Here is a 24,594-nt window from a genome sequence, read left to right as displayed (position 1 = left end):
TCAAATGTATTAAAATTCCTGTGCATTAAAATACTTATCTTCAGATATTTTGGGCGTTTTATGGGATAAAAATAACACTAATTGCAGATTTGGACCGTGCCTCTTGTATGCACTCAGCTCCTGAACTGTGCTACCAGTGACATTCCTGCTGCTGTTATTCCAGGGGAGGTTTTGTTGTTAATTCTGCAGCCAAACTGCTGGAGTTTCATGTCTGTGGAGCCTCATATCACATTTTAAATTGATCATTGTGAATGTAGAAATGTCAGGCAAATATCCCAAACCTGAGAGCTGGAGCTTGGCTGGCCCTCTGCATGGGGATGCAGCCTTTGGGGTGCTGAGGTTGGTATTCAGCAAAGATTTGGGTAAGAGCAGCAGAGGAGGGGCTTGGCTGATCATTTCCAGCTCCTGCACACAGCAGTAGCCCTCTCCTGTTTCCAGGGAGTCACAAGAAAGCAACTTGGCAACAGCGACCCGGCAGGGGCACGGGCTGCGCAGTGAGCGCAGCGCTGGCACAGCGGGGCAGCAAATGCAGGGCAGGGCCGGAGACGTTCTGCAGATCTGCCTGGTGCTCCTCAGGAGCACGTGAGCAGTAAATCTGCCCTCCTCCTCCTCCTCTTCCTCTTCTTCCTCCTCCTTCTCCTCCTCTCTTCCTCCTCCTCCTCTTCAGATCCATCTGCCTGGTGTTCCTCAGGAGCACATGAGCAATAAATCTTCCCTCTTCTTCCTCTTCCTCCTCCTCCTCTTCCTCTTCCTCCTCCTCCTCTTCCTCATCTCTTCCTCCTCCTCCTCTTCACATCCATCTGCCTGGTGTTCCTCAGGAGCACATGAGCAATAAATCTTCCCTCTTCTTCCTCCTCCTCTTCCTCCTCCTCTTCCTCCTCCTCTTCCTCCTCCTCTTCCTCCTCTTCCTCCTCTTCCTCCTCTTCTTCCTCTTCCTCCTCTTCCTCCTCCTCCTCTTCTTCGTCTTCTTCCTGTCTTCCTCCTCCTTTCTTCCTCCTCTTCCTCCTTCTCTTCCTCCTCCTCTTGCAGATCTATCTCCCTAGTGTTCTGTCAGGAGCACATGAGTAGTAAATCTTTCCTTCTCCTCCTCTTCTTCCTCTTCCTCCTCCTCTTCCTTGTCTTCCTCTTCTTCCTTCTCCTCTTCCTCTTCCTCTTCCTCTTCCTCTTCCTCTTCCTCTTCCTCTTCCTTTCTCTTTCTCTTTCTCTTCCTCCTCCCTCTTCCTCCTTCTCCTCCTCTTCCTCCTTCTCCTCCTTTTCCTCCTTCTCCTCCTCTTCCTCCTTCTCCTTCTCCTCCTTTTCCTCCTCCTCCTCCTCCTCCTCCTTTTCCTCCTCCTCCTCCTCCTTTTCCTCCTCCTCCTCCTCCTCCTTTTCCTCCTCCTCCTCCTCCTCCTTTTCCTCCTCCTCCTCCTCCTCCTCCTCCTCCTCCTCCTCCTCCTCCTCCTCCTCCTCTTCCTCTTCCTCTTCCTCTTCCCCTTCCTCCTCCTCCTCCTCCTCCTCCTCCTTTTCCTCCTCCTCCTCCTCCTCCTCCTCCTCCTCCTCCTCCTCCTCCTCCTCCTCTTCCTCTTCCTCTTCCTCTTCCCCTTCCTCCTCCTCCTCCTCCTCCTCCTCCTTTTCCTCCTCCTCCTCCTCCTCCTCCTCCTCCTCCTCCTCCTCCTCTTCCTCTTCCTCTTCCTCTTCCCCTTCCTCCTCCTCCTCCTCCTCCTCCTCCTCCTCCTCCTCCTCTTCCTCCTCATCCTCCTCCTCCCTCTCCTCCTCCCCCCTTGCTCATGCCCACCCTGGTTGGAGGGCCCTGGTGCAATTCTAAGCTGCCAGGACGTGATCCAGGCTTTTTCTGCTCTGTTCTGGCTTTTTAGTTCATTTTCCAGCTGCCTGTGAATCAGAACTGGAGCTGTGGCACTGTGGGCCTTGGAATGTGGGCTAGAGATGGAATTCTTGGTTCTGTTCTCTAGAGATACATCTGTGGCTCTAGGTTATGTAAGATGCTGACCAAAATTGAGTGTACTAAAATATATTTGCACATGGAAACTCAAGCTTCTGTTGTGTGTGGTGGTTTGAAATTTAGCAGGGAAAAGCTTCTGTGAAAAGTGCTGGGTTTTGGAAGTATTTCTGCTCTCATGCTGTCCTTGTTTTAGTTGTCTTAAATAGAAAAATAGATAGCAGTCAAGGAGTTGTCTTGTGGGGGATTTCAATAATTAAGTGAGGGGGATATTTTAATATTTAAAGGAAAAAAAAATCATATGTCATTTGACTGTAAAAATGCTCTTCTTCCCTTTTTGCCAGGAGGAAAATAATCCTAAATTGAGAGGTGTCTTTAGCTTGTTTGGACTTGTTAGTCTTAACTAAATAAAACAACCTCTAAACTGTTTGCTTTGACTGAATTTTTCCTCCGAGTTAAAAAAGTAAGGTTACACCTGTCCATTGTTTCCTTTACTGAGGGTTTGTTATGATATTATTTAGAGGGAAGTCATGTCCTTGAATTGGTGTTAAAACCTGGTTTCTGATGGAGGTTAAACTTAAAGAAAAGGGCCAATTTACAGGACAGGCTTCATTTGTGTGAGGCTGAACAAAAATCATTCTGCTGTCATGAATAAAAAACCTTTAGCCATAAATATTTGTCATTTTAAAAGGAGAAGTTTTGAGTTTTGTTCACAGGAGTGTGGCGAGTGTTGAGATTTTGATTCCAAATTTCCAGTGCAAGCAGAGGCATCTTCGTAGGGTCCTGAGGAATGGGTTTGGGTTTAAAAGTGATTTCATTCCACACTTTCATACTTTTATCTAATGTAAATTATTTTTTAATAATCCTGTAATTAAGGCACTGCACTTGGAACACATTTCTGTCTTTCTAAGCAGAAAACTCTGTCAGAGGTGGGGAAGCAAAAAGGTGAAGACAGTGACATTATCCCAGGGGAGAAAGTTTCCATGGGATGAGTTTCCCAACCAATAAATGACCTCCAGGTGTCCCTAAGTTAATTTTTTCTGTAATTCTATGCAAAACTCTAATAATTCTTGTCATAATGAAAGATTTAAAGATGAATTAAGTATAAATATGGAGAATATGTGCTGAACTTTGTGCCTGCAATGGAGACAGCAAGATGAGGAAATTATGTTTATAGAAATCTTGGAGCTTTCAAAAGACTGTAGAAATTGAAATTCTGGAGAATCAATGCATGCTACTAATCCAGAAAGAAAAAAGCAAAATTACAAGGAATGCTCATGGTCAATCTTTTTAAAATGTGTTCCTGCGGGACCTCTCAGAACCCTGGAGACTTTGTGCTGAGGATTTGCTTTTATTTGATCTTTTCACCTGTGCACTCTGCAAATGCATCAGATTGTGCAGATGAGGCAAATGGTTGCTGCCTTTTCTCCTGCCCCTGGAAGCCTTCAGCTGTCCCCACAGCTCAGCTTCTAATTCTGTCTGTGATTCTAAAAAAACCTGGGAAACAGCAAATTGTTCTGGTATGTGGTGAAAATATAAGGGCATGGTGGTAACCAGCACCATGGAAAAAATTATTTTCCACCCTAATTAGTACTCAGTACTCTTAGAAAATATTGGTAATAACACCCTCAGCATTTTTTTTTAACCTTCTTGTTTTTCATTGGAGCAATAGAAACAATGTTTGGAAAAATAAATATCATAGCTTATCTTGAGGAGGATTCTTTCTTAAGGGGAAAACCTTGCTAAGTTCATGAACTTCTTCCAACGGTAGGATTAAGATCCTGCTGGGCCAGATTTATCAAAGACATTATTCCATTAGTGAAGATGAGAAAGTGAGCAGTATTTCAGTCCTGCTGAGTCTTTACAAGCTCCTGGGTTGAATGCTTGCAGGAACAGGAATGTTGGCTCAGGAAAGGTGGGGAGCATGTCAGTGCCTCTGCCAGGCAGCACCGCTGTGCATTTCAGCTGGGAAAGAAATGCCAGATACTGGGATGTGTCTGGGAGGCTGCAAATAAATATTTGGATTGGCCATGTCTTTAAAATGCGTTTCAATTGATTTTATTAAGGCTGGCATCCTTCCAGAAGTGCTGAACAAACACTTTGGGATCCCATCCCTCATCAGTGAGATAAATGCCAAAATTCTGGTTGACTTCAAAGGGAGCGGAATGAAGATCTCAGTCCCCAAAAGACACAGTGTGATTTTTATCTCCTGAGCAGGAGGATCACGTGGCAGGCTTTGTTTGACAGGCAGGAATCAGGACCTGCAGGGAGGCAAGTGATTCCTCAGTGTTCCAGTCACTGGAGGCACGTGGAGCCTGGGCTCAGCCTGGTTTGAGCCTGGTTTTAAAGATGTTTTCCCTCTTTAGATGCGTTGTTAAGCAGTCAGGATGTCACAGCTTGCACTGAGCAAGAAAACTCCTTCAGTGATCCAATTGTCCAAATGAATGCTTGCTTCAATCTTTTTTAATCTGATTTTTCAGCTGGAGTTGGTGATGTGGAACAGTGAATGTCCTACAGCAGTGGCAGGCAAGGAGGAAGCACAGCAGGGCTGGCAGGGAAGGAAATACCTTGTGGTAGGGAGGGATAACCTTGCAGTAGGGAGGGAAATAAACTTGTAGTAGGGAGGGAAGTCCCTTGTGTTAGGGGCACTGAGAAGCTGGAAGAGCAGAACAACCTCTTGGTGTAGAATATTTACTTGTCAAGGAAAAACTGCAAAATTTGGGGTGGCTGGAGCTCACTGATTTGCTCTGAGACTGTTTGACCACAGAGCTCCATCCTCAGCCATCCCCATTCCCTTTTTGCCTTTTAGGACTGCTGTTGGATTCTGTTTGGGTTTTATTCCTCCCAGGTCACCTTCGCACTCCATTTCCCAGTGCCAGTCCCTGGGAGGGTTTGGGGGTTCAAATCCAGCAGGGACTGGAGGGGATTGAGTGGTCAGGCCAAAATGAGGAGTGTGAGCTCAGATTTTGGTGGGGATTGGTGGATTTGGGCTGATCTGGTGGGGATTGGTGGATGGTTTGATGGAAACTGTTTTGCTGTTCATGGCTGGATGCTTCTTCTATTCCAAGCAGCTTTTCATTCATCTTGAGACTCTTGGCTGTAAAACATTCTCTGGAAAATTTTAGATAAAAAGCTCTTTGTTAACTTCCTCCTTCCAAATTCTCCACATCTCCTCTCCTGTGTCTCACTTTCTCTTCTGACTCAATGATGGCAGCTATGCCCATTTATAATTTTCTAATTTAAACATAATTTTCTTACATTGTGCCAAGCCAGACGCTAGGTGTTTTTAATAAGTTGCACTGATTGAGATCATTATTTTTCCTTCTGCATGTTGCTGTACACTACTCAGTTAATACTTGGAAGAAATGATCCATTTGAGAATCATGGATTGAAGAGAAAATTTTCACTAATTAACTCTATTATAAAACATTCAGGAACAGTTTTAACATAAGTAACAATATTTAGGTCTCCCACAATGAATAACCTGCTTATTTTCTTGCATTTCAAAGTCAGAATATACAGATATTTGTGGGGAGGATGTGTGCAGCATCCCAAGACCCAGCTCATAGGTAAAGGTTTCTCCTTTTGATGGGTGGTTTCTTTCTAGTTCAACAAATAAACAAAAAATAAAACGTTTTCCTTTGAGCCAGAGATGGGAATTTCATTCAGCTGTGGAGACAGCTGATGTGCCTTGGGGCAAAATATGGGAAGAAACAGATGGCCATAAAAGGAGAAGCACTGGGGAATAAAATAATTGAAAATTCCAAGCAAGAGTTTATTTATAAAATCTGTGGAAGCTTACTGGACATAAACAAAAATCCAAGGTAAGAATCGTGCATTTTTGATTGAATCTTAAAGGGAATAACCCAGGTAACTTGCTGGGTTTGCATTCACAGTCTTGTCTGGGGCTTTGTGCTCTGTGGAAAGTTTTGCCATGTTCCATGGGATATGCACATCATGTAAATAAAAAGTGTATTATTTTAAATTGAATCTTACCTGCATTTGTCTGCAGGATGTTTTGACTGTGTTTGTTAGTGTTTTCTGCTCATAAAAATTAATAACGGCGCGAGTAAAAACAGTTAAATATTCAAATTGGCCTTGCAGTGTTATGGACTCCCTTTGAATTTTGCAAATTCATCAAACACATTCTCTGTGGGCCTTAAAATGTCTGCAACTATAAATATCTCTTCTTAGGTAGGGGAATAATTCTTCAGGATTAAATAAGTGACTGTTCAGACTCTCTGTTCTGGCTCTTGGTGAAACACTTGTGTGCATCCAACCCAGGCCATTTTATGATTCCGTGATCTTGGTCATGATTTTAATTATTATATTTGAAAAGTCTTATTTGGGTGTAATTTGGACATTCCTGTGGGTCCCTTCAACTCAGAATATTCTGTGATTCTTGAGTACTGTAACAAGCCACTACAGCGTGTTGGGATTGTGTGTCTGTCTGTCCCAAAATCTAATTTATGGGCCGTCAAAAAGGTATTCTCCTCCTGAAACTGAACTTCTGTTCACTCACTGAGGGGGGAAAAACCCCTCCTTACCTTATACGTGTAGGTCAGCATAAACCATTGCATTTTGGCTTCCTTTCAAGAAATCCTCTTTATTTCTTGGGTGGTTGTTTCTTTCCAGTGTCTGTGAGCGAGGCAAACCCCGATTAAAAGAGCACTGAACACGTATCAAAGGCACAGAACTGTTTCCAGGGACATTTCTTCATTTTTATGTTGTAAGAGTAATTATAACGAGTTTGATTTGCAACTGCTGCCAGAGCAACTCCTGCAGTCGAGTCAACTTGGAGAAGGTTAAAAATACGGTGGGATAAGCCTGGGCTTCAGCCAGGGAGAAAAATTCTGTTCCTACTTGCCCAGCATGAAGTGAGAGCTCTCTCCTGCCCCTCTTTTCCTTCTCCCCCTCGTAGCCACGAGCACTCTGTCATGTTGACACTGGCACTGGAGCTTCTTGCTTTGAGTTTGAAAGAAGCACTTTTATCATTTCTAATACACAGCCTAGGGCCAAAACAGACAAAGCAATTTGGGAGGACGAGGTTCAGCAGGAGGCTGGAATTCCCATTGTGCAGCCCTTTGGGAATGGGAGTCTGGAGCAGTTTTTGTCACAGTCATGAGTGATAAAAGCTGCCCTGCTTGGTCATCTGAGCTCCACTGGGGTGGGGACGGGCTCATGGCCACCATGCCTTGAACACAACAGTTGTGATCTGCTTTGTTAGAGCTGTCAGAATTAACCCATCTCGTTTAATCTGGTTCTTAAACTGCAAAAATCGTAATATTCCCATATATCACAATATTTGAGATTCACTTATTTTATTTAATCTGATTCTTAAACTTCAAAAATCATAATAATTCCCAATATCACAATGTTTAAGATTCACTTCTTTTATTTAATCCTGTTCTTAAACTTCAAGAATCATAATATTCCCTATATATCACAATGTTTCAGATTGACTTATTTTGTTAAATCCAGTTCTTAAACTTCAAAAATTATTATATTCCCACATATCACAATATTTCAAACTCACTTCTTTTGTTTGATCTGGTTCTTAAACTTCAAAAATCATAATATTCCCATATATCACAATATTTGAGATTCACTTATTTTGTTCAGTCTGGTTCTTAAATTTCAAAAATCATAGTATTGCCATATATCCCAATATTTAAAACTCACTTATTTTGTTCAATCTGGTTCTTAAACTTCAAAAATCATAATATTGTCATATATCCCAATATTTAAAACTCACTTATTTTGTTCAATGTAGTTCTTAAACTTCAAGAGCCCTAATATTCCCATATATCACAGTATTTCTCAGAGGTGCTGGTGCAGTTCATTGTTTTGACCCTTCCAGAGAAGTTAATTCCTCAGGAAGATGTGCCACCAGTCCTGGAGAGGCCTTGAGTGGTGCAGGAGGATCTTTGTGTGGCACTGATGCTTTTTCATCTCCAGCCTTTTCTCTTTTCTCAAGCCCCTTACGGCCCTGTCCCCACAGTTTTTCTCTCCAGTGTTTCACACAAAGGATTTCTTCATTCCACCTGTTTGTCCTTGATTTCAGTCTCCATAGGCTTCTCCATGTTTTGATTTGTGCATCTTGTGACCAAACTCTCAGCTTGTCTTAAAAAATTATTTGATTTGATTTGATTTCAGTCTCCTTTTGAACTCTCCTCCCCAGTGCTGACAGTGTTCTGACACCTTCTTTCTCCTGCAGGATGTTTCCACTCTGCAGTGATTTTAGAACCCAGGCAATAAATCTTTCATCTCAGTTTCTATGAAACACTTCCAATAAATCTCCTTTAACTCATTTTTTCAGAGAGTTGTCACCAATAATCAGACAACCTAAACATGTTTATCCTTCAGTCTCACTGCTGCATGATTTCATCAGTTTAGGTGCTGCCCTTTCTGGAGATGCTTCTAATTTCCTTTTTTTATGAATTGTAAATCAAAGTGACGCCACCATTTTCTCAGAGTAACAAAAATTCCCTTTATTAATGTAATTGTGCCGTAGTGAATAAGTCAAGGAACACAGTTGCATCCCATTATCCTGCTGGTCTGCTGTCCTTTGAGTTCTGTTACAGACATGAAGAAATGCAACACTTACCCATTCCCCATTGTCTGTTGGTAACCCTTGACTCGCTGCATAATTTCCCATAAGCTTTTGTGGCACTTTTTCTCTTTGCATGAACTTTCATAATTATAATAACTTGTGCTGCCTTTTGAGTGATTTGTTGGGGTTTGACTTCTTTCTTCTTGTTAGCAGCAGTGCCAGAATTTAAAAACCAGATTCCCCCAATGAAATAATGGGATGTGCCTGCCCAGCTTTGTGCTTGGGCTCCATATGAATTTCATTTCTCCTTGGTGTGGGAAAAGTTCTAGTCTGGAGATAAATCCCTTTTTGACTGGCTGCTCTAAATAAAGCAAACAGCAATTGTCTCTAAACTATTGGCACTGATGTTATCACTTCCCCAGATTAGAACTTGGAGACATTGATGGAGATAAATAATTTCTTTTATTGAACCTGATCTTTTAGGGTTTTTTGCCCATGAAAAATAAATCCTCCTCAGTTCTTTAATGAGACATGAAGCCTAGACACAGTTTTTTGTTCAGAAGGGATGAAGTTTAAACTATTAATTAAATGTATTTTTATATATTAATTAAGAATTTGGTAAAATAAATTGTGTCTGTATCACATGCAAGGCTTAAAATTCTCCAGAATTCAAAATTAAGCTGAAGGGAAGGGTGGATATTTCCATATTTCCACATAAAAACTCCAACAGAATCACTCCACATTTGGTCATACCATGCTCCCAATGAGACAGATCCAAACAAGTTAGATTTGTGTGCTAGTGTATTAGCACACAAATAATGTGTGTAGTGTGCTAATTAGCACACAAATCATGTCTGTAATGTGCTGTTATTAAATATTTTGCTGGTTGAGGGACATGAACCCAGCTTTGTGGAGCAGGAAGAGCTTTTGGCTGGGTTGGAACACGGGTTAAAAACCTTGCTGGAATATTTTAGAAAGAATCCTGCTACCTGCTCCATCCTTTTAGAGGTGAAGACAGCTGTTAGAATTGCTGTCCCATCTGGTCTGTGGTTCCCACTGCTGTCCTCAGTGAGCACTGTGACAAGCCACTACAGTGTGTTGGGGTTGTGCGTCTGTCTGTCCCAAATTCTAATTGACATGCTGTCAAAAAAGTTACGCATTGCACAAACTCCAAACTGCAGCTCAGTTTGGAGATGTCTCCAAGCCATTCCTAAATTCAGAATCCCTCCAGGCATCGCTGGCAGTGCTGGGGATTGTTCCTCTCCCTGCTCAGCTGGGAGCTCCTGCTCACAGCTGCCTCCTGTGTCCCCAGCTGTGTGGCCAGCCTGGCTGAGGGGGGCTTCTTAGATGGAAAAAAGGCGTGGAAAAACAACTTTGGCGAGCTGCTTGACCTGTGTGGAAAGAGGCAGTGCAGATGTGTTGTAATATCCTTCCCCCTGAGCAGACATGATTAAACAGACTTTGTCTGCTCCCAACAATTAAGGAGTTTGCAGGGCCCCGTGCAAGTTGCAGCTTGCTCCCAAATGGGTGAGGAGTTTTTCAGTTTGTGCACAGATGTTTTAGCTGTTCATGGTCTCTTCGTTTTGGGGCTTGCTCAAGAACTTTAGTTTTTCAAGCAACACCTTAGTCTTCACTGCCAGCCTCTGGATTTTTGGTTTCCCTGGAAGCAGCGCTCTGTACAGCCCAAAAGCAGGCCTTGCTTTCTGTGAGAACAAAGCCAGAAAATGCAGTGCTGTTTACTCCTGGCCACAAGAGCTTTCTGTCATCATGACTCACAGAAAGACCCTGAGAAGCTCTGCCCAGGTTTTTATTTACTGGAGACTCCTGAGTGTGAGTCTGGAGCTCTGCCGTGACATCCCCAGGCTGCAGGCTGAGGCAGGGGCAGCTTTTGCACAGTTAATAAGAGAAGGAGCAGGGAAATCACGCATTGAAGCTCAGACAGAAATAAATGAGGTTTTTCATGCTGGATGGGGTGATCACCTGGCTGCCCTGGCACTGAGGGTGTGCTTTGGAGAGTCCTTCAGCTCTGAGGAAGGCTCAAAGCTGGACACACCCAGGGATTTCCATCAGGGCTTGGTGCTCTCACATCCCTCACCGTCTCTGGCAGTTGCAGGAGTTTGCTGAAGCCAGTCTCAAGTCCTGCCTGCTCTTCATCCCAGAAAATAGAGCGTGCAGATGCAAACCTGAGCTGGGATGGTTAAAGGCTGGGTGGGTTTCAGTGTTGCTGGTTAATGTTATGGAACTTCAGCTGTTGTTGTTGGGATTTTAGTGGGGCTGCACAAAGGGATACAGAAGTTTCCACGAGCGGTTCCTTCCTTACATCTCCAGCCTCACTCTGAACAATGTTTAAGTGTCAGGTCAGTGGGAAATGAGTACATCACACTAGGACAGCTTCATTTAGTCCTTCAGGAACCTTTTAAACTAAAAACCACCTCCTTGACTTTCAAAACAAGAATTATAAAGCATGATTTTGTACTAATTATAGATTATTTATCTATTGAAATAATTAGCATTTGGTTAAATGTTTAAATTTGCTGTTTAGGTTTTTCAGCTGGAGCTTCACTGCAGTGCATGCTGAGCAGCACATGAAAAGCAAATGCCACCCCTCTTTCCTACAGCAACTCTTTCCACTGTGCCACCAGGAAATAAGCTTTAAAACAAAAAAGATTCAGTTAAGATGCTAAACCCACTGGAGGATTAAATTGTTCATGACAAATGTGACTGATTCATTTCAGTAACATCATAATGGCAGTACAGCTTAACTTGTTTAATAACCTCAGTTATCACATTGACAGTTTGTCTCAGAGAAGGAAGAAATTGCTTTTTGAAAGGAGGTTGTTCCTTTAGGTGAATTACCTGTGAGCAGGAAGATTCTTAAAGCTTGCTTTATTTAAAGAGTGCACTGATGGAGCTGTGATTTGTAAAAATCACCCCTGTAAACCAGTTTATTCTCTCCATTACAACTGTGTGTGTCTGGAATAATTTATCAGGGTTGCCTGTGCTAGGTGTTGGTCACTACAGACTTCTGTCTGTGGAAGAAACAGCTCATGACTTTAAAGATGAAGGCAAACTTTGCTTAATCTTCACAATGCAGCTAAACTGTATTAAATGTTGTGCAGAGGGGCAGAGAAGAATGTCTCTAATTCAGATTTAGCTCATTAGAAAATATCTTCTGCTTCCCATAATGAAAAATGAAATGGGGAAAAGCAGCCATCCCTGCTGTGGAGGAAATCAAAACCTCAGGTTTTAGTTGCAGTTTAAAATTTTATATAGTTCTGAGGATAAAGAACTTCAGTAGAATAATGATGCTTTTATTTATCACACCAGAAGAGAGATATCAGAGGTACATAGCAGCTCTTAAATAAATTTTGTGCTAAAGCAGTAGCACTTGAAAGGTTAATGCGGAAGAGGGGCCTGAAAATACAAAATTCACTTTTCTGAGCTGCCAGTGAGGATGTTTGGGTGGAATCCTGCTCCTGGGAAAGCTGTACTTTGTGTTGCTTGTCCTTTATGGGGTTGTTTGGGTTGGGGTTTGGGTTTTTTTGAAGTCTCTGCATTGCACAACAGCTGAATGCAGCACTGGCGTTGTGTAAGAACGTTCCATTGAGCCAGAAAAGGGGATGTGAAGATTTGGTGTGGAACCAGGATGAGGATGAGGTGGTTCTGGAGCTGAACTTGGGATGCAGCTTCCAGCATCCCTGGCAGTGTCCTAGGCCAGGTTGGACACTGGGGTTTGGAGCAGCCTGGGACAGGGAAAGTGGCCCTACCCATGGCAGGGGTGGCACAGGACGGGCTTTGAGGTCCCTCTCAACCCAAACCATTCTGGGATTTTGTGGTTCCAGAAGTGTAATATGATTTTAAATGTTTATAAAAGAGTATAAACCTGTTTTTGGGGGGTGGGGGAAAAAAATATACATTGTAAATTATATACATACATACATATATATATATATATATATATATATATATATTTATAATAATGTAAAATATATTGTATATAATATTTTATATTAGATATGGTTTTATATAATATACATTTTTATATATATATATAAATTTATATATATATATGTAATTTTTTTTCTTTTTTTTTTTGGCACCTGTGAAGTTGTCACTCATGGCATATTCTGTTCTCCAAGAGCTGCTGCTCCTCCTGGCACCAAATGTTGCTGGAATGGCAGTTCTGGGCTGGGTGCCCTGGGATATGTCCCTGCTGAATGCTGATGGAGCCTGGAATCACCTGGCATGAGAGGGAGGGAATCCCAGCGTGAGAGGGAAAGCCCTGAGGGCTCTGCCGTGTTTGACCATTTTCTGTTTGAATTCAAACTCTTAATTGTTCAAAATTATTCAAAACAACCTCATAAGTGTATTCCAGGTCTTTCTTTGCAGGGGAAGAAGAGGTGAAGTGACAAAAATGAGATATTTAGGATAATGTAGGCTTAGTGCCATGAAGAAGTAAAGTTTGTTTTCATAGTACAGGAGATGAGTTGTTTGTTTTAGGATGATTTTATGGCCAGTCCATTGAACATCCCAGTTCTGTATTCCCATTCTGAAACCTCTCTCAATTTGCTGCCTGCAGTCACATTTTAAAGTGGCTTCTCACTCTGTCGCTCTCAGCTGGACTCACGCGTTCTCTGTGATCCCATAAACTCCTGGAACTGCAATCACGGAACAGGCCAGAAGATCAAAGCCACCCCAGATGGGGGGAGAAGGGAATTCTGAGCCAAAACAAGCTGTTTGCCTTGTAAGCAGCTGGGAGCTTCTGCTGGAGCACATCTGGGACATCCCCGGAGCTCCGCGGGGCGTTCCCGGGCCGGGGACCATGGAGGGCTGCAGCTGGGCTTTGCTAAGCCTGACTGGGCAGAATAAGCCTGGACTAACAGGGTTGGTTGGGAGCTGGATCAGGCTGCAGGGGCTGTGCTTGTTCCTCTGAGCCCAGCTGAGGAAGTGCAGCAGGGGGGGTTTGCTTTGGGATTGCTGAACCCTCAGAGACTCAGTTGGTTGGGGTGGTCATGGACTCTTCCAGCAGCTTTGGGATCGGGTTCGCCCTCCACCAGGAGCTTGGGAGAACATTGCTTTGGTCCTGGCAATGAAAAACCAACAGCAGAGCAAGTGGGCACCCACTTTGTTACAGCAGGTCCAGAGAAAAATCGGGAGTTTAACAAGATGTGATAGCTGGGACACAGCTGCTTGCAGACAATCTGTTAGTCCAGCAGATGTTGGAATTCTGTGGTCAGAAAATCAAAAGCAATTCTGAAAGGGCTTGCAGAATCCAGATCCCTGCAAGAGCCTCCAGGCCCAAAATCTCTGCGTGGTCTCATGAAAATTCTTGTTTGTTCCGTTTCTGTTTTGATTGAAGGGTTACAGGAGTCAATCTGACACTTGGACCCAAATTTCCAGCAGAATCTGGGTTGGACATATGGTTTTAAATCAGCACATAAGTTTCTGAGTGAAGTTGAGACTGCCTCTGTTGTTTATTGTGAATTTATTGTGAATTTATTGTTAATTTATTGTTAATTGTTAATTTATTGTTGATTTTTTGCATGGGCCTAGCAAATGTTTCCAGAGCATGGCAAGGTGCTTGCAGAGGTCTCTCCACTGCTGAGGCACCTTCTGCTTTTTCAGGTTTTTCTGTCCCTTTGAAACAAAACCAAACCAGAAACCTGATCTGCCTGTTCTATTTCTGGAACATCATTACCTCACCTTTAATTACTGATTTTTTTCCTCTTTGTGTTTTTATACCAGCACTTGCAATTTTCTGGGTGATATTTATTTTGATAAAAGTGACAGGATTAATCAGGAGGAAAACTGGCGTGAAAGATTTTAAAACAAATGGATTTATCTTCCCTAAGTTTCTGAAGTATATAATATGAAATAAATCTGAAAATCCAGCATCCTCTGAGCATTTAACACTGCAAACTGTGTTCTTTTACTCCCTCAAGTCATATTTTCAGAAATTATTTTCATTTCTAACTCTGTGAAGAGTGTTCCTCCTGTAAGAGAGGAGAGAGGAGGAAGTTTTCCCTACCTTCTTGCTGCCTCCTCCACAAGATAGAAATGTTGTGTATACACCACATGTATCTCCATGGAAGCAATGATGAGATTAGTGAGGTCACTGGGTAAATCAAAGTTTTCATGAATTCATATTTTGATTGCATTTCAAGTTTTCTGTTACTTATGTGTTACAGACAGTGCTTGAGGAAATCTGGTTGTACTAAAGCTGTGCACAAAATTCACATCTAAGATGACATAACTGCACGTGGGACGTGTGTTCATTTTTTTCTGCCAAATGTTATTTTCTGATAATGGGAATTGAGCTGAAGAGGATCCCCGTTGTTGGGTTTGGAATTATTTAGAATAATGTACATTTTGCTTGTGTTTGCCAGCTACACTTGGTGAGGATGGAGTGTCGTTGATCAAACAGGAAAATGCTGAATCTTGACTCATATCTGGGTTAGGTGACTTTCCAATAATATTTTATTGTTGTGGGAATCTCTGTCTCATCTGAAAATGATCTGTGCTCTTCAATCAGTCACTAAAGCCTCGGGGATTTCTGTGATTTTTTTTCCCCTTGTAGAATTTGGGGGTTTTTTGAAAAGAAGAGGAAGATTTTCCCAGTTCTCAGGGGCAGTGTCCCTTCATGATCTGATTTGCAAATGCCAGTCCAAGTTCCTTCTCCCACCCAGCATCTCTGATTCCATGGAGGGTGCAGAGAATGAGCCCTGCCTGGCCAGCCAGCCGGGATTTCCTTGGAACAAATGAGAATTATCTGGTGTTAGGTGAACAGAACTCTGGAATTCAGCATCTTTAAGCTGTTGGGAAGACTGGATGAGTGTCCTGGTCTTGCCAGGAGGGTGTTGCTCTGTCAGGGGCTGTGAAGAAGCATTGTGAGGATGATGATGGTGAGGATGATAATGATGATAATGATAGAAGACATATTTATGGATTTCTACTAGCTGTGGGCTAATATGACCAAGATGATCCTTGTTTCAAGAGATGATTTAATCTCATATTTGGATGTAAAAACACTGGAGCAGGGCTCTTGGAGAGGCTGTGAAATCTCTGAATTGTTTGAAACTCAAGACTGGACAAACCATTCTGGAATTTGGGGTGGTTCTGTGTCAGGAGCTGAACACCCTGAGGGCTCTGGGCCCTGCTTGGGATGAAGGGTGACAAAAATGATTTCCAGAGCTGTCCTGGAGCTCAGGGATTCTGTGCCCCTTAGAGCACTGAGGGTCTCTTAAGTCCCATCTTCATTACTTCTGGATTGTTTATTCCTGCAGTTCAGTTGTGGAGTTAATCTGCTGCTCGTTTTTAATCAGTAATTAGCAAATGTTTGATTCTTATGACCTGAAAGCTCATTTAGAGGCCTCTGACAGCAGGTCTGCATCACCTGGGAGTTAAAAAGATGCAGTGGGACATGGCAAATTCTGGATTTACAGCAAAACAAATAAAGCCTGGGAATACAAATAAATAAAAACAAACAAATAAAGGCAATTGGAGTGGCACAGACTCAGGTGTAGCAATGGTTTCGTTATTCTTAGATCCATTTATGTATCCAATCCATGTTTCCTGTACAAGCCTTGAAAGTAAATTTGCCTTTATATCTGTACTATCCATTTTTTTCAGGGTTTATACATATAATGAATATAAACTTACAGTTTTATTTTTAATGTAAAACCTGGGCACATCAAAGGGGGAAGGTGATAGAAGAATTCAAATAGACACTATTAAATACTACAATGTTTTATTTTCATTTCAGTCAAAGGCTTTCTATCAGATTTAATCATTCAATGACAGAATTTCCATTAATTGTGGCTTCCTTCAAACACACATTCTCCTTGGACAGCTGCCTGTTGGTGGTAGTAAGATGAAATTCAAAATCCCACACAAAACAGAATAATGGCATCATCAGACGTGCTTGGGGGTGTGTTTATTTATTTTCCCACTTGTTTGCAGTTTTTAAGAGCCTGAAGAAAAGGCTTGGTAATAGAAAGTCTCCTCTTAGAGACTTTGCAACAGCTCCAGTGCTGAAAAATGCCCTTTTCAGCTGAAAGACAGGAGAGAAATTGGGTTTATGTTTGCTGCTGCTGTGCTTTGGGACTTTTCTTCCCTCGTAAAACAAGGAACAATGGAAGGAAATCTGTCTGGGGCATTTTTATACCAGAAAAAGCCTCGTGTGCATTTTTTGTTTGTTTCTTTTTTTTGTATTGTTTCGTTAATTGTTAGTCATGACCAGAAAAAATCCTTTTTGTGAATGTTTTCATGTCATTTTCTATGAATACCTGGGAAAACTGCTCTAAACCCAGGAGGGCCTAATTAGTGCTTGGTGCTACTGCTTGTATGTCTGCTTGGAACTGGAGATATTAAAAAGACTTTCTAGCTAAAGGTTTATTTGTAAGTAAATATTTTCTCTGCTGTTTACTTGCCTTTTTCAGTTTTGTTCTTAAAAATAGCTTTCAAAGCCCTTCAGATACCAGTTCTACAAGATTTTTAGGCTTTCCAACCCAAACCATTCTGTGCTTTTAAGTACTCTACATGGATTTCAAAAAATTTAATACAAAGGAGCTTGCAGAAGAGTTGCTGTTGGTTGAGATTAAAATGAGAATGTCCCATCACCCTGACCTTGCAAGCTGAAAATACAGAATTTTGGAAAGGCTGGAAAGGCAAAACAAGCAGCATTGAAAAAAAATGTACAAGGCTGATGGACTTGATTTTATGGCAGGATAGTGAAGGGAAGGCTGTGGGGGCAGACACAGAAAACGAGAATTTGTGGAGGTACGAGGGATGCCAGGGATTTGTCAGCCAGGTCAGCTGGCAGGGATAGGGCCACTGTGGGCAGGGATCTGGAGAAATTATCCACCCTTTCTGCACCTGCTGCTTAAATAAAGCAGCTTGAAGAAAGAAATGCAGTTTTTATAATCCTTGGATTTGATTTTTTTTTATTTAGGTTAATTTCTTTAAGTTTGGAATTGGTGTGTCAGCTGAAGGATGAAATATCTGATAGTTAATTATTCAGATTATGGCCTGCTTCTGGGTATAGTTGGATGAGAGGAAGTTAGAAGGTATTTTTTAAAAAAACCTTTGGGGAGTGACTGTAGGATGAGGTCTTGCACTGGGAGCACAGGTGGATCCTTGGTGGAGTGTATTCTCCAGCTGCAGGCAACCAGAGGAGGAGACATAACATGGGAAAATAATAAAGCCTGGCCAGGTGACACCAGTTTTGGAGCTGTTGTTGTGGAAGTGCAGTTTGCAGGTACCAAGTGTTCCTGTGCTAGGGAGGAAATGCAAGACTCCCAACTCCATTGGATTTATTGCAAGTGCAGTCTGGAGCTGTGGAAATCAATCAGTGGGAATTGGGGGCTTTCCCCCCCGCATTCTTCCTATTATTTATTATTAAATATATTTTAATTATGTATATTATTTATTTATGTAATTTATTAATAACATTTTAATTTTTATTCTATTTATTTATAGTTATAGTTATAGTTATAATCGAATATAAATCATAGTGTTTATATTATGTTTATATTATTTATATTCTTGGACCTTGGACACCAAGGAGTGCCCTGAGCAGGCTCTGAGCAAAGCAAAATCTTCCCTTAGTGCATCCTTGGGTGTTCACCTGGGGCTTTTTTCCTGTGGGAAAGGGGGATGGGGAGGGAATTGTTGAGTATGGAAAGCTCAGAGTGTGCTGGGCTTGAGGGAGATGAGGGAGGTGCTGACTGTGCCCAGGAGAGAGGTGAAAGGAGGGTGCTGAACTTTGTCATTGCCCCCTCAGTCTGTGTGCACGTTGGAGCTTGCAGGCGTTTCATGAATTTCAAGGGGCAGTTTGGGCTTTGGTGCTGTTCCTGAGATGCAGCCAGGATGGAGCAGGTCCCCAGGGGTGGTGCAGCCTGCTCTGGCCAGGTCACCTCAGCACATTCAGCCACGTATCCACACACAGCTGGGGATGCTGAGGCAGATACCCACCTGCACAGTGATTCTGGCTGCCCAGAATCTGGTGTATCCTCTCTGTGGCAAAGCACAGAGCTAGAACATGATTTACCTCGTATCTGTCCAAAAACTCACATTTTATTGCTGTGAAATAGCAAAAAGTTGCTTGGATGTGTTCTCTTTTCATTAAAAATCCTGATTGTTTCTAAATCATAGACTGAGAATTGATGATTACTCTGTGAAGCCCTGTTCTCATGTGATCCTCAGCTGTGCTGTTTGATTGATGGCACGTTTCATTTTCAGCCTTTAGAATTTGTCTCTTTACTCCTCTCCGTATGTAAAGCATTCATAACACAGCAAACCCTGTGGTTTGCATAAAAATCTCCTCCAGGTCTTCCTGAGCAGCGTGTTTTGGTCCATGTGTCTGTAAATTAACCTCACTTGTGTGTAGAAAACAGCACATGTGAGGCTGGGTTGGTTGTTTGGCAGTTTGGAGGCAAGAAACTTCTCAGAATCCCTTCAGGGTACATTGCTATTCTTGCAAGTTTATTTAGAAGATAAACAGTCGTTATCTGTTTGAATCACAGCTGTTAATTGAAAGATGCAAAGCCTGGCCAGGTGACACCAGTTTTGGAGCTGTTGTTGTGGAAGTGCAGTTTGCAGGTACCAGGTGTTCCTGTGCTAGGGAGGAAATGCAAGACTCCCAGCTCCACTGCATTTATTGCAAGTGCAGTCTGGAGCTGTGGAAATCAATCAGTGGGAATTGGGGGCTTTCCCCCCCTCGTTCTTCCAATTACTGATGAAAATATTAGGTGGACTTGCAAGAAAACAAATGTGGGAATCCCTCCCTTCTCCTGAATAGCCATAATTTGCATGTGAAATTTAAGAAGCTCTCCCAAGAAGTTTGAATGGAAAAGCAGGTATTGGAAGGAGCAGGTGCACTCGGATAATCTGCCCAGGTTTGTGCAGGCTGGGGTGGGGCTGACAGCTGCTTCATTATCTCCTCATTCCCTGACTTCTGTCTTTGCCTGTAGCTGTGTTTGGGTTTGCCTCACCCAGGTGTGCTGCACGACAGAAGAGACGTGAAAAAATCCAAATTCACAGCTTGGTTTGGAAACCAGACTCTCTTGACAGTCATTTCACACACTGTCTTTCTTGGCTTTCTGTATTTTATTTCCTCTCTTAAAAGGTTCACTCTTTTGAAGTCACCCCCAGAGTTTGCACAGTCATCATCTATTAAAGTTTCCACATCATTTTTTGAAAACATCTATTGCTCCTAGTCAGGAGCCTGTGATAATTTAGCTGGCAGTATTTGACACAACTTCCTTTGCACAATCCCATGGAGCTTGTTTTCTTGAAGTTAATTTGCAATTGTTAACTTCTGTATTGAATTTTTCTCTTTTGTTTTGTGTTTTCCTCTTCCCTCTGCATGTACTTTGTTAAGGTACCACTACCTTGTTCTTTCTAAACCTTTGTAAATTGGACACAGAATGCTGTGCTGGAATTTTGGAAGTGTCCAAGGCCGAGTTGGATTTGGGTTGGATCAGTTTGGGATACTGGAAGGTGTCCCTGCCCATGGAATAAAACGAGCTTTAAGTCCCTTTCAGCCCAAGCCATTCTATGGTTTAATGGTTCTGTCTGCTCTGAGATTGCATGAAGTGTAAACTGGCTGGTAAAACTCTGTTCTGCGGGAGGGAAGATACTTTCAAACATTTAAAAATCATCTTCTTCAGTCCAGGATGTTTGAGTGTTGGTTAAATACCTGGGAACCTCATTGCCAGCGGTTTTGTGACTATTTTTTGTTGAAAGCCTCCTTTTTGTTCAAAGCCTCCTGGAAGAGAGCTGAGCTTTAGATAGGAGAGTTTCCCTGCCAGGGCTGCAGTCTGTGGGCTTTGTTTTCGGGCTCTGGGCTAGGGGGACTGTCTGAACTTGGGATTTCTGCTTTTCTCTGGCTTGAATCATACCCTAAACTCTATTTAAAGATTTTGTTTTTTGTATTTATTTTCCACATCCTTGACCCTGACTGGCGAGCTGGACATTTGTGTTTGCCTTGGCACGCTCCGAGCTGCTCATCTAGGGCAGGATGAAAACTCTTTTTTTCCTTTTGTAAACAAACTGTTCCTCAGGATTTTCCATAAGGATTTACACCACCATTTTGTGCCTCTTCTAGGAACAGAGAAAACCTTGCCATTCAGAGTTTTTCTTTTACACTGCTCGTAGCACTGCAGAGAAATGTTTGATTTTATGTCTTTCCCTAGGTTGGCTTGGAAGAGCCTTTTTCAGAACATTTTTAAATTCCAGAAGTAGTCCATTTTTTTTCCTCTGAGGGTTTATTAAAGCTATAGGTCAATAGGCATTGTTGCCTGTCTAGAAAAGGGGTTATTTGTATTTTTTATTTGTCTACCCACTGCAGTGAGAACAGGGCCCCATTGTCCCAGGCACTGTGTGCATGTAAAATACTGCTTTGTGCCCTGAAGAATTTACAGCCTAAATAACTCTTCATGCTCTGCTGCCAGGGGGGTTTGATATATTTCAGTGGCCAGGATGTAAAATGAGAGAATAACTCAGCTGGCCACTTGATGCCAACACACAAGCTGTGTTTTGGACCAGAGGAACTGAGTTTTATTTCCCCTGGGACACAGAAATGCTGCTGCTCCTTTGGTCAGGTCGTGGCCAGCGAGGGATTTCTGGGGGCTGTGTGCTCTGGAAATTGGCATTTTTGTGCTTCTCCTCCAAACCACTTGTCATGTGTCATCTGCAGCACTCCACAAGAGTTGCAGATAATTTGGGCAAGTTTGAAATGCTCCCAGTCGCAGATGCAGTTTTATGTACCATAAACTTGGTGTTGTTGGTATTGAATCCAGCTCGAGGCTCAGGACCTGTGTTAGTCCTGAGCTTAAACCCTGCCAGGTGCAAAGAGGCTCTTTGCCATGAGCTAAACCTCTAAAATATCAGAAAAAGTGTTTTAGGAGCATCCCTGTTTCTCAGGAAGAAAAAGCTTGGAGGATATAATGAGAATATGTTCTCCCCCAGATAGCTCTGCACATCCCTGGTGTGAATTTCCACCTCAGTGTGTTCACAAGGACACCTGGATATTCTGTGAAAATACTCTTTTTTTCCCCACTCTATAACCATTTACTGGCCAAGGGCAAGTCAGAAAGTAACAGCACAATTCTGTTATGCAGCAGAAAAAAAAGGTGTCGTTTAATTCTTTTTTAAGCAGTAGAAAGGTACAAATCTCCACATAACTTCTTGTCCTTTAGGATGCTGTTTATGAGATCTAAGTGTAAAATGACCAATTAATTCTTTGTGAATGTCTAGAAATTTTTCTGCGGTGTTTAGTAAAATAAGCTGTTTATTAGAAGTGATTACTCACGTGAAGTGTGTGCCAATAAGTCAGCAAACCAACCCAAAATGGCTGGGGTTTGATCTAAGCCTTACTGTAAATGATAACAAATAGCAAATAGCCAAATTGATTTATTATCTGTAAATGATAATAAATACTAAATAGCCAAATTGATTTATCTGTAAATGATAATAAATACCAAATAACCAAATTAATTTATTTTCTGTAAATAAATAGCAAATAGCCAAATTGATTTACTATCTGTAAATTATAATAAATACCAAATAGCCAAATTGATTTACTATCTGTAAATGATAATAAATACCAAATAGCCAAAGTGGCAAATGTTGAAAAGTAGATGTTAAAAATACCCCCAAAGATTACAAAAAAACCCCCTTACTGTAAATGATAATAAATACCAAATAGCCAGAGTGACAAATGTTGAAAAGTAGATGTTAAAAATACCCCCAAGATGACAAATAATTGTTGGTGTGTGGTTATTAGCAGAGGAGAAAATACTGAATTTTGTGTAACGCTCCATTGGTGCTAGTCAGCAGTTCATAAAATGCTATTTATTATTGCTTTTAAACAGCAATGTGAACTTTTAAGAGTGTTTTAAGAGCATATTTCAACTGCACAAGCTAAAATTCCTTTTTTTTGTTGCAGATCTGGGACATGAGTGATGATGAAACAATTTGAAATCAGGTGCTGAGGAGGAGGAGGATGCTCTGGAGTGCAGCCCTGCCTTTTATCTCTGCTTTGAGGAGTTAATGATTGCTTACCCCTCCTGACTGTTGGAAAGACAAACAAACAGAACCCACGTTTTGCCATGAATAACTTCCCTGAAAAAGCGGTCTCTTATGGACAGAACTCACCATGTTTTCATTTTTATTGTGTAAATAACTGCAGCAATGTGCTTATGTTTAAACCTGGTCTTTTTTTTGTGTTTTTTTTTTCTTTTTGCTTTTTTTAAGGTTCTAAATATGGCTTACATATAAAAAATGCTGCTTAAGTAACTTTGGGTGGTTTGTTTGGGCCAGGTTTTATTTTGCTTCTCAGTGGCCTTGTCCAAGCAGCATTTCTGAATGGCTTTTTTCATCTCTCTCAGATTTGGGCCAGTTTAGTTGGAATTTGTGAAGACTGAGCATTTTCTGCTCTTGGGAGTTAAATTTAATGTTTAAAGGTGGGGAGGAGTGGGTAAGGACCTGAACCTGCTGCCTCCACCACAGGAATTATTTGCAAACATGAATTTCAGGTGCAGTTGTTCTGGATGTGTCTGTGGAGTTGCTATTCCCTGTGAAGATCCCATTTTTTCATGCTATGGAAGCCAAGTGGTTTGACTGATTTTTTGCCCAGGAAAGACCAAAATACATTTATATCATGATTAGGCTCCCCTGAAGCTCAGAGAAGGCTCTGGTATATGACAGAAAATTGCTGTAGGAGGTGGTGGGTCATGGATTCAGTCAGAAACCTGTGGGGAAATGCTTCAGTGAAATGAGAAATTTGTTCTCTGACTTTGCTGTTCTTGGCTGTGGTCATGCAGAACCTTGCAGGTGTTCAAAAAGAGCAATTCTCCTTTCCTTTTTGGTTTGTTGAATTTTTTCAAGTGGTTTCATAAGCAAAAACAGAAATTTGGGAATCCTTGAGTTTAAAAAAGTTGCTTGAGAAAAATGGAGCTTTAAAATCTCAAAGTACATTTTGCTGCAAAATGGAAAGTGACTCTATTGGTCTTAACTTGGAATAGGTTTTAGAAGGAAATTTGAAATCCCTTCCATGGCTGTATATTGTGGGGTTTATGAGTTAACTCACTTAGAAAGAATGCAAATCACTTCATCTGCCAAGCAGCCTCTATTTCCCAGATATATTATGAAAATTAGTTGGTCAATCCAATTATTTTACTTCCTTCCTTAACATAAACTCTGAAGATTTTTTTGGTAGAGAATTTCCCAGCTTCTCTCTCATCAGAACAAGTTCAGCCAGGTCAGGAATATGCAACTCCCATCTTCTGATCAAAAAAGAAGATTGATTGAAACCTGCTGAGGTTTGCACCAAGTGTCTAAAATAGCCATTATTGTGTAAAATAGCCATTATTGTATAAAATGGCCATTATTTTATTTATTTATTATCATAATAATTATATTTACATGATTTCTTACCTAGGGCAATGTCTAGTTTAGGTAACTTAAGTGTAATATAAAAATATATATGAATGCAATATATTTTGGAAATCAGAGCTGGTAATCAGAGCAAATCACCTCTTGGTGGTCAGGCCCTGAAGACTGAGATTGAACCCCTGAAATCTGCATTTTTAAAGCAGTTAAAATACATCGTGACTTTGCAGGCATGTTTTCAGCCATGCCATAGTCCAGCTGGAGCCACGAGTTGGTGCCAGGAGAGTTTAAAGGGAATAATCTGCTTTTTTTATCTTTGGGAGCTGCTGACCGTGGAGTGTAAATGGCTCTGCAGTTTGGGGTTATCTAAGACTTGAAAGCTGCACATCTTTCTGAGCCTGGTAAACATTAATAATTGTTTTGAGTACCTGAAACTCTGCTTGGGAAGTGTCTGTGCAGGGGAGCAGGAAGGGTTCAGGGTCAGTGCCATGTGTCCTTCCCTCTGTCACTGCAGTGCCACCAGCTCTCCCAGGCTGGGCTCTTTCCTGCCTTGTGCTCCCCTGATGTGCAGAAACTCTTCACTCTGGCTTGGAATATCTTCCCTTGTCTGACTAAAATGTTGTTTTCATTCTCCTCGTGGACCAGAATTGTTCTTGTTGCAGCAGAGCTGCTGGGATTGCTTGCTCACTGGAAAGGAAGCAGGGAAGCTTCC

The 24,594-nt window shown here is 41.8% G+C and overlaps 1 protein-coding gene across 1 annotated transcript in view; it reads left to right on the top strand.

The window, feature by feature from the left end:
- The window catches only part of ATG7 (autophagy related 7), a 75,437-nt gene extending 52,738 nt beyond the window's left edge, over nucleotides 1-22,699 (top strand). The window contains exon 19 of the mRNA XM_068201509.1: nucleotides 22,438-22,699. Coding sequence (XP_068057610.1) covers nucleotides 22,438-22,470 — 33 coding nt within the window. The 3' untranslated portion in view covers nucleotides 22,471-22,699. The remainder of the gene's footprint in view (nucleotides 1-22,437) is intronic.
- The last annotated feature ends 1,895 nt before the right edge of the window (nucleotides 22,700-24,594 follow it).

Source organism: Anomalospiza imberbis, chromosome 11 (genome assembly GCF_031753505.1).
Source record: "Anomalospiza imberbis isolate Cuckoo-Finch-1a 21T00152 chromosome 11, ASM3175350v1, whole genome shotgun sequence".
Classification (NCBI taxonomy): Eukaryota; Metazoa; Chordata; class Aves; order Passeriformes; family Viduidae; genus Anomalospiza; species Anomalospiza imberbis.
Note: the sequence above shows the minus strand (reverse complement) of the source record. Positions and strands in the feature narration are given on the sequence as shown.